The following is a 10,890-nucleotide window of genomic DNA, read 5'->3' on the forward strand; positions in this document are numbered from 1 at the left end:
TCTCTTGCTCTCGTGATCTCTTTCTCACCTGACTGAGTCTTTTGTGCTTCCAAAACAGCGTCATCCAGTGCTCTACATTGGCGTTCGTTCGCACTAACCACCTTACAGTCTTTTTTTTTTCCTTTATCATTCCTGTGCAATACGTTGGTGTATGTTTTGAACAACGCCAAAACACAGTCTCCTCTCCTTTCTTCCCTTTATGATATGCGAGTACCCTTCAAAGTGGCGACATGGTTTATCGCTGATGGTCATTGACACTTCCATATCGAACTTATAAACACGCAAACACACAAGGTGCATGAACGGAGTGTTTCCGTTGGACGAGAACTCCCGGCGTCCAGGCAGGCCGTGTCCTTGAGCACGCAGCTTCCAGGAATACTGGGTCCAATTACACAGATTTCTGTTTGGGTGCAAATTTCACTGCATGCAGTTTTCATATGTCCACTGCCTCCTGCTATGCGGAGTGCAGAACTGCCTCGTGTGTCTCTTTTTTGTTTGCTACTGTTACAAGCCGAAGCTAGAAATGAAAAAATTCTGAAATGAAAAGGCGCCACGACTCATCATCTGATGATTATGATTGAATTTTTTTTTTAAGGCCACGCCATCTGATTTCAAGAAACTTTATGACAGGTGCAAAATAGAACCGAAAGCTAAATTCCTTTTACTTCCAAATGGACAGCTGTATGAAGCCAAGGAGAACACTTCGGATTTTCCCTGTCGTCATGGGCTTCTTCCGTTTCTTCAGAAATATTATCTACTCCTACACAGAGTCCACCAACAATCGCTTTACCATTCATGGTACTGATCTCACTTCAAATCCAGCAACGTTTCTGCTCAGTACTCCTCAGATTCTATCATATACTGCTCTGCGTAACTCAAAAGTTGTAGAAAAACTATCCTAGCTTTATCAGTTTGTAAGTAATGTTTATGCGCTACGTATGTACATACGTACGTTTGTACGCACCACAAAGAATAAAGAACCTTACCACGTGTTCTTACAAAAATGAACTTCCTTGATCGTATTTTTAGCGTCATTCGTCACCTTCACCAGTTTACGTCACTGTGATGAGTAGCTTCTCAGTAAGAGAAAAAGCAAGTAGGAAATTTATGTCTTGCTCTGTCAGAATGCGAAACGTCAGGTGAACTATGTTTGATATTTACAGAATTGTAAATAATGATAAGCCACAATAACATTCTCCTCGGAAGATCTCATGTTAGCTACTGACACAAAAACAGAAGTGTGATTCGTGCAGCGTTGTTGGATGTCGAATAACGAGTCGTATCGCGTATCACATCGCATATCGTCCCACTAGTGTCGCACCGATAAGCGCCCTGTCACGCGACCTTCATGGCAACGTGCCGTATCGCATATTGCATTGTCTCAGTGCAAACTGCGCTTAAAAATAGAAAGAGCTGACTCAGTAAGACGGCTCTTCTGAAACCCAAACCGTGGTTGGCCAAGTATTCCATTGCCAGACCGTAGAGTACATTACTTTCTCCAGAACTTTTGAAAATGATAGGAGAATTAAGACAGTGGATGGTAGTTATTGACATCTGTGAAGTCACCGTTTTTATAGAGAGGCCTAACAATGGCGTTTTTTTAGAGAACATAGAACCTTGGTGGAAATTTTTTGGTCTCTCTGAAATGGATTACGAAACACGGTCGATCCAAAACTCGAATCCACATTCGTAGTAAAGAGAGCCCGGATCTATGTAATATCAAATTAAGAAATATATGCATAGCTATGAAACCAAAACTGGAGACATACGTAAATAAGTATGTAATAAAGCAATCACATGTAAAATCGAAAATTTTATTTTTTTGCTAGAAAATATAAGTTCATAGGTAGCATTCGTGAAGTCTTCAGTTCCTTGATACTGTCGGGAAGCCAGCTGAAGTAGCTTGCGATGTATGAAACTGAACTAAGCACTTTAGAACTGTTGAATGCTGACAGGAAGTTACACACAGACATTGCAGAGATTGAAGGATCAGAAAAAATCTTTTCCCTTACTGTCTTCACAGTTTCAGAGTGCGTACTGAAAAAAAAAAACCATCTTCTGTCCCTGTTGCCCACGTTGCTATCATGGCTCGAGGCAGAGGTACGTCAGGTAGCTGGTGTTTGTACAATGTACACGAGAAGGACATTTCAAGAAAACCTTCTTATTTGCCGATATCAATGTATTTACTTCTGGAAACTGATGTCTGTTCCCACCACTCGGTACAATGTATCAGCCGTTTATGTAACATGCGCGAGACTTAGATAAAATACATTGCCGGCCGCTGTGAGCAAGTGGTTCTAGGCGCTTCAGTCCGGAATCGCGCTGCTGCTACGGTCGCGGGTTCGAATCCTGCCTCGGGAATGGCTGTGTGTGATGTCCTTAGGTTAGTTAGGTTTAAGTAGTTCTACGTCTAGGGGACTGATGACTTCAGATGATAAGTCTCATAGTGCTTAGAGCCATTTCAACCATTTTGAACATTAAGCGATTTCCCCACGTGCAACATGTACGGAGTTGCGTCAATGTACATCAGTAGGACATCTCTTCTTTTTCACTAAGTGGCCATAGTACCTTAAGTCCATCATTAACGAATCTGCAAATTGTTGAACAATTTGTTGTCTCCAAAGCCTTAAAATAAATTAAACAGGTTGTTTGAGACTTTTCCGACGTATTAACTGCTTCATTGGTTCACGGGCGTCTGATAACGTTGTGGAAACTGCACAATATTTCAACGGTACAGCTGCTCGTCATCTTACTTACTGACATGTTGCTGCAGTGGTTCGCCAATAAATACGATGGCTCGCTAGAAAAGGGCAGGCGCCAAGGGATGGTGCTATAGCGTCATCGTAGACGAATCATAGAAATTCTTCCAATCCATATGTGGCATACAGCAAACCAGAGCTTAACAGTATTGGTTAAAAACAGTCTTGGTTGCAATTTTATTTTTAATTTTTCAACGACGTGTTTCGCCTTATTTAGGCATCTTCAGGTTATCTTTTCTAGATGGACGTGAGAGGCACCAAGATATGTGAACAGGAATGCGTTATGCAGATCTTGGTACCTCTCGCGTCCATCTAGAAAAGATAACCTGAAGATGCCTAAATAAGGCGAAACGCGTCGTTGAAAAATAAAAAGAAACTTGCAACCAAGACTGTTTTTAACCAATACGAATCATAGAGCACGGCGACATCCAGTGCCCCCTGCCACAGTCTTCAAACGTGCGGCGCGGGAAATGCACAACAGCTAATCGAGGCCCAGGACACGCGCGGGATGAATGTTGGTGCCCAGACTTCGATTGCCCGCCTGTGTCGTCTCGGACTCGCTCGTCTGCGGCGGACGATGCATTAGCACCGCCAACGCTGGTTCCCATGCCTTGCTGAGTTGAAATCGCGAATCTCTAATAATCAAGTCGTTACAATAGGTATTTCGACTGCTTTTTAATCACGGAGTCCCAATACGTGGAGGCGGAGGAATAGACCTTTTTCTCACCGTAATTCATTCTGTGTCCCGTGTCAGGATTATGCTCAGCAACAGCAGTCTTTTCTGGGTGATCCAGTCTGGTGTGACGTCTACGTTCAGCGCATCTATCCATAACAGTGCGACACGTCTGGCCCACGTATGATTTCCCACACTGGCGCGGTATTTTTATATACCTGGTCTCCTGAGACGTAAGTTGTCTTTAAGAAAACCCAGCACCATTTGCACTCACGCTGGAGGACTGAAGACACATTTTAATTCATGTTTCATGGACAGCCTGCCAATCTTAAGGGGAAAGCCATCAACATTGGGTAGAAAAACCTTCCTAGTGTAGTTCTCCTTTTCTTCTGGCTGTTCTTCACCTTTACCACGTGCAGGTTGAAATGCATTACGAATCGGTTTATCAGAGTACCTGTTTTTCACAAACAGAGAGTGAAAATGGCTAAGCTCTGCTTTTAAGCTCCTTCCATCTGAGATAACTCTCTGAGATAACCAGAGTCCGTAACAAGCCAAGGCTTTGAGATGGGTGATGGCAGCCCGTAGCTCGCAGGTACGCGTCAGTATGAGTTGGTTTACGGATACACTGTGACTCAGCGAACCGTTTTCTTTCCTGTGGACCAAGACATCTAAGAACGCGAGGCATCCATGAAGCGAACGCTCTTATGGATGGAGTTAAAGTGTTCTAGAAATGCCATATGGCCAAACTACCAAAGTGTCGTCCATTTATCTCCAGAAACATTTAGGTTTCAACACCGCTGATAGAAGCGCTTTGTCCTCAAACTCTTCCATGTACATATCTCGTCGCGTCCGTCAGCGGAATCTTGGGTGTGGGTGGAAAGTGCTACGTGCTCGCTTTCGAACTGGAGATGGCAGCAGGTCGTGGGGCGTCGAACTTCCAAGTTCCGTCGCATTACACGCCAATCATCGCAAGAACATAAACCATGCAGACGTGGTGGTGGTAAGTTCCTATGGGACAAAACTGCTGAGGTCATCGGTCCATAGGCTTACACACTACTTAATCTGACTTACACTGACTTACGCTAAGGACAACACACACACCCATGCCCGAAGGAGGAGTGAGGAGTGGAGCTTCCGACGGGGGGAGCCGCGCGAACCGTGGCAAGACGCTTACACCGCACGGTTACCCCGCGCCATGCAGACGCACTGTGTTTAATTTCACAGATAAACAACTAAGAGACGTTGCGATATCAGTATTGGACAAGGGACAAAATTCTGCGCCCACTCCAAAGACCTTGCCTATGAAGGATTTCTTTAGTGCCGTTGAGCAAGTTGTCTTGGAACTTACCAGTTGGACTGCTAAAGAAATAAGGCGAGAGACTTGCAGAGACATAGCTAGGATGCCCGCACCCAAGCAGAATGTCAACACTGAACAAAGGCACTCCGTTCCTTAAGAAAAGACACAGAAATAGTGATTTTACCTGCTGATAAGGGAAAGGCTACTGTTCTTTTGCCTTCAATATCTTACCTTTGCAAGATGACGCATTTACTGCAGGACTCAGCGTATCGTCGTCTCCAGAAGGATCGAACTAATGCAGTACAACTGAAGACACCCGCACTCCTCAAATCCAGCCAGTTTCCTGAACATGCTGAAAAGGAGTTTAAGAGTACAACGACAGTTCCACCACGACTTTATGGGGTGCCTAAGATCCGTAAGGAAGGGGTGCCGCTTCTCCTCATTGTGAGCAATATAGGAGCCGAGCATATCACCTAGCAAAACATTTGGCTTCTCTTCTGAGACTTTGGCAGGAAAATGTGAACATCATATTCGAAACCCAGAAGAATTTATACAACGACTGCGTTTCGAAACAGTTGTAGTATTAGTGAGTTTCGATGTGGCCTCATTGTTCACACGAGTAACTCTCGTGGATGTATTGCAACTTACAGGTGCTGAGTTGGAGGAGGACATCTTACGTTTCAAACATGTGCTTACCTCGACTTACTTTTTATTTAATGAACAATATTTTGAGCAAACTGGCGGCGTTTCTACGAATTGACTTTTTTCTCCCATAGTAGCTAATTTTTAAGGAACACTTCGAGGAAAAAGCACTTCAGTCAGCGATGTTGAAACCTATATGTTTCTGGTGATATGTGGACAACACCTTTGTAGTTTGGCCACAGGGGCAGCTTCGCCTCCTGCATTTCAGCAACACCCTAACTGCGTCCATAAGAGCATTTGCTTCAACTTGGAAGCTGACAAAAATGGAGACCTCCTGTTATTAGATGTCTTGGTCCGCAGAAAAGAAGGCGGTTTACTGGGTCAAAGTGTGTTTCGTAAACCAACTCATAATGACCTATATCTACGAGCTATGCGCTGCCATCACTCACCTCAAGACAATGGTGTGATACGGACGTCGTACATAGCGCTAGAGTTATCTCAGATGCAGGGAACGTAGCAGCAAGCTTAGCCGTCTTCACTCTGTGTTTGTACTAAACGGGTAGCCTACTCTGATGAACAGATTCGTAATGCATTTCAACCTGCACGTACTAAAGGACAAGAACGGCGAGAAGAAACGGAGAACTCCACGGCATAGGTTTTTCTATACTATGTTGGTGGCGTGTCCTTTAAGACTGGCAGGTTGGTCATGACACGTCAAATACCATGTGTCTTCCACCCTCCAGCGAGAGTGCAAATGATGCTGAGTTCTGTTAACGACAGTCTAGGTCTAAGGAGACCAGGGATATCTAAAATCCTGTGCCAGTGTGGGAAATCATACATCGGTCAGACGTGTCGCACAGTTGAGGACAGACGCGTCACACCAGAGTGGATCAGCGAGGAAAGTCAGCTGTGGCTGAACACTGTCTCGGTATGGGACACAGCATGAACTATGGAGAGACGAAGATCCTTTCGTCCGCTTCTGCGCGCCGGGACTCCATCATTAAAGAAGCAGTCGAAATATGTGTCAATAACGACCTGCTTAGAGGGACACGGGTTTTAACTCAGGACGGCATGGGAGCTAGCACTGGGGATACGAAGGCACCGCCGGACGCAGACGAACGAGTCCGAGTCGAAACAGACGGAGAGGCACAGTCCGCGCACTTAACTGGCCGCTACTGCCGCAGCGCTATTCCCGCGCCGCACATCTGAAGCCCGTGGCCAGTTTCTCAGCCTTGGCGTTTGTCCATTTCTATCGAGCAACAGTACACAGGGTGGCCCATTGATAGTAACCGGGCCAAGTAGCTCAGACGAAAAAACTGCAAAGAACGAAACTCGTCTAGCTTGGAGGGGGAAACCAGTTGGCGCTATGGTTGGCCCGCTAGATGGCGCTGCCATACGTCAAACGGATATCAACTGCGATTTTTTTAAAAAATAGGAACCCCCATTTTTTATTACATATTCCTGTAATACGTAAAGAAATATGAATGTTTTACTTGGACTACTTTTTTCGCTTTGTGATAGATGGCGCTGAATTAGTTAAAAACGTATAAGTACGTGGTATCACGAAACATTCCGCCAGTGCGGACGGTATTTGCTTCGTGACACATTACCCGTGTTAAAATGGACCCTTTATCAATTGCGGAAAAGGTCGATATCGTGTTGATGTATGGCTATTGTGATCAAAATGCCCAGCGGGCGTGTGCTATGTATGCTGCTCGGTATCCTGCACGACATCATCCAAATGTCCGGACCGTTCGCCGGATGGTTACGTTATTTGAGGAAACAGGAAGTGTTCTGCCACATGTGAACGTCAACCACGTCCTGTAACAAATGATGATACCCAAGTAGGTGTTTTAGCTGCTGTCGCGGCTAATCCGCACATCAGTAGCAGACAAATTGCGCGAGAATCGGGAATCTCAAGAACGTCGGTGTTGAGAACGCTATGTCAACATCGATCGCACCCGTGCCATATTTCTATGCACTAGGAATTGCATGGCGACGACTTTGAACGACGCGTACATTTCTGCCACTGGGCACAAGAGAAATTACGGTGAGGTGATAGATTTTGTGCACGGGTTCAATTTAACGACGAAGCGTCATTCACCAACAGCGGTAACGTAAACCAGCATAGTATGCACTATTGGGCAACGGAAAATACACGATGGCTGCGACCAGTGTAACATCAGAGACCTTGGCGGGCTAATGTGTGTTGCGGCATTATGGGAGGAAGGATAATTGGCCCCCATTTCATCATTGGCAATCTAAATGGTGCAATGTATGCTGATTTCCTACGTAATGTTCTACCGATGTTACTACAAGACGTTTCACTGCATGCAAGAAAGGCGATGTTCATCCAACACGATGGATGTCCAGCACCTAGCTCGCGTGCGGTTGAAGAGGTAGTGAATAGCATATTTGATGACAAGTGGATTGGCCCGCACGTTCACCGGATCTGACGTCCCCGGATATCTTTCTGTGGGGGAAGTTGAACGATATATGCCATCGTGATCCACCGACAACGCCTGACAACAAGCGTCAGCGCATTGTCAATGCATGTGTGAAGATTGCGGAAGAACTACTTGCTGTTGAGAGGAATGTCGTTACACGTATTGCCAAATGCATTGAGGTTGACGGACATCATTTTGAGCATGTATTTCATTATTGTGGTATTTACAGTTAATCACACTGTAACTGCATGCGTTCTCAGAAATGATAAGTTCACAAAGATACATGTATCACATTAGAACAACCGAAATAAAATGTTCAAACGTACCTACGTTCTGTTATTTAATTTAAAAAAAAAACACCTGTTACCAAGTGACGTCTAAAATTGTGAGCCATATGTTTGTGACTATTACAGCGTCATCTATCACAAAGCGAAAAAGTGGTCCAACTAAAACATTCATGTATCTTTACGTACTACACGAATATGTAATAAAAATGGGGGTTCCTATTTTTAAAAAACGCAGTTGATATCCGTTTGACCTATGGCAGCGCCATCTAGCGGGCCAGCCATAGCGCCATCTGGTTTCCCCCTTCAAGCTACATGACCTTCGTTCTTTGTAGTTTTTTCGTTTGACGTTTACTTCGTAAGATTTTTGGCCTTCGTCACGATCAACGGACCACCCTGTATATTGGCGAGCCACTGCAGCAACACATCAGTAACCACCTGAAGATGACGAGCAGCTGTTTCGTTAAAATATTGTGCAGCCTTCACAACATTATCCCACGCGACACCCGTGAACCAGTGAAGCAAATTAAATATGGTTCAATGTAGAGTCGGATTTCAACTTGCGCAGAATTAGATTAACGATTAAATGGCTTACTGTTGTGTCGTCTGATCAGCATAAAGCCATATAAGTGATCTGCCAATGTCGGCGCAGATTTTTTTCTCAAATGTCAACGTAGCAAGAATCCATGTAATTTTTCCTGAGAGTGGATTCGTCGGTAATGATGTAGTTGCAGTATTTATGTAAGAAAAAAATTCGTGTACCCGAAGTTTGTTTCTGGACATGCTCCCTACACATAACGCATGTTACGTGGACAAAGGCAGCAGCAGATCGGCTGGCTTCTAATACTATCGTAATCTGTAAATGAACTTGTTATATTAACTTTAACAGCAAATGGAGCATCGTTCTTCATTAATACCACACTTCATAAAACACTTCCAGACTAGGGATGGTGTCGTTCTGTAGTGATACCTGGCCGGCCGTTGTGGCCGTGCGGTTCTAGGCGCTTCAGTCTGGAACCGCGTGACTGCTACCGTCGCAGGTTCGAATCCTGGCTTGGGCATGGATGTGTGTGATGTCCTTAGGTTAGTTAGGTTTAATTAGTTCTAAGTTCTAGGCGACTGATGACCTCAGAATTTCAGTCGCATAGTGCTCAGAGCCATTTGAGCCATTTTTGTAGTGATACCTGACGATGACAGCGAAAAACTACTTTATAGACGAGATGGTGCACGTCACGCACACTGCATGTCCACGCCTCCCGTTGAGTACTCCACGGCACATACTAGCAGGTACATTATTGTCTCAGCAACGCTGTACCAATTCTTATGCCTAGAGTTTCTTGCTCGTTTCTTTTGGCGGTGTTACTGTGCAGCTGATTCCGGGGGAGGTTCGAGTCATCCCTCGCGCATGAATGTGTGTGTTTGTCCTTAGGGTAATTTAGGTTAAGTAGTGTGTAAGCTTAGGGACTGATGACCTTAGCAGTTAAGTCCCATAAGATTTCACACACATTTCAACATTTTTTGGCGGCGTTGTTATTAAAATAGCACTAACTGCCTATCACATTTTCCATAATAACGACATACTTCAAAGCAATGCAAGTATTACAAACAAAAATTACTTGTTCTTTAAAAAAGATTACTTAAAAACGAAAAATTTGAGAACGGCTGCTAAGGCTAATTGATATTTAGGTTTTTTACCCGGTTATTAGTTGCTAATAAACACACCTGCTGTAATCGGTGCCAAATAACACCGAAAAATACCTGTTATTCAGCAGAAGTAATATACCGGTATAGATTTTAACCTGTCGGTTTTTCCCGTCCCTACTTTGCATTTGTTATTTCTTTAGTATCGAAGTATTACGCGATTATCTTTTTGTTTTTGTATTTGTTCGTGGAGGGCAGCAATTGGCCAGCAGTCTGCACTCGGGGCCGGTTTTTCGTGCGCAACCCAGTAGTTTTTCTTACAGCTGCATGTAAATGGACAGAGTACGTAATTACACGATATCCGGACTCTAGTAATTAAACGGACGTACAGCGACAGGAGAGTACGTGTTAAGGGCCGGCCACTGGCGCGCCCGCCGACGCCGCGGTGGCGGAGCTGCCTGCTCGCCGCTGTTTTGTGCGGCGCTGCGCGGCTGTTTTTGTCCGCCGGCGGGCCTCAGGTGTGCGGCGCAGGTGTTGCCCAGACTGGCTGGCGCCGCCGCTCGCCCACCACAGACGCCGGCCGCGCCGCGCCTCGCATTCCTACACAGGCCGGGCCTGCCGGCTCAGTCACGCCGCGCCTGTCGCCGCGCTGCACGACCAACACGACCTCACTCCCCCCTCCAGCCACTGCACGTAAAACAACGCGCTGCGCTCGAGGTCGTTATACATCGCAGCTCAACTAAGACAGACGCCAGGCGCTGTTCACGTGGCGCTACTGCACCGTGCAAATCCACCTCCCTCCACTCTCACGGGTATACTGAACACCTGTGGCAATTTTACCACATAACGGCTTTCCCTTTGAGGTAGGGGGACCGCCACTGAATATCAGAACGGGAAAGCTTGCGAACAAGTTCATGTTAGGACTGTCGTTATTTTTAAATATCGGGAATCCGATATATCGATTTTTGAAACTGTATCGCTATTGACTCCCGTAACACCAGGAAAGAACATCGACGTATCGTTGTAGAAGGTACCTGCCCATAAAAATTTCGGCTGCACATTGTAAATATATTACCGGTTTTAGAAGCACATATTTAAGTATTGATTTAATATTAGATATTCTATACAACAACAAGCTAGCAGCCTG

At 45.2% G+C, this 10,890-nt stretch overlaps 1 protein-coding gene across 1 annotated transcript in view; it reads left to right on the plus strand.

Annotated features, from left to right (window-relative positions):
- Positions 1 to 10,486, plus strand: part of LOC126355286 (uncharacterized) — a 51,643-nt gene extending 41,157 nt beyond the window's left edge. Inside the window, exon 4 of the mRNA XM_050005575.1 lies at positions 10,141 to 10,486. Coding sequence (XP_049861532.1) covers positions 10,141 to 10,486 — 346 coding nt within the window. The remainder of the gene's footprint in view (positions 1 to 10,140) is intronic.
- Positions 10,487 to 10,890: the final 404 nt, after the last annotated feature.

The sequence above is a fragment of the Schistocerca gregaria genome, chromosome 3 (assembly GCF_023897955.1).
Source record: "Schistocerca gregaria isolate iqSchGreg1 chromosome 3, iqSchGreg1.2, whole genome shotgun sequence".
Classification (NCBI taxonomy): Eukaryota; Metazoa; Arthropoda; class Insecta; order Orthoptera; family Acrididae; genus Schistocerca; species Schistocerca gregaria.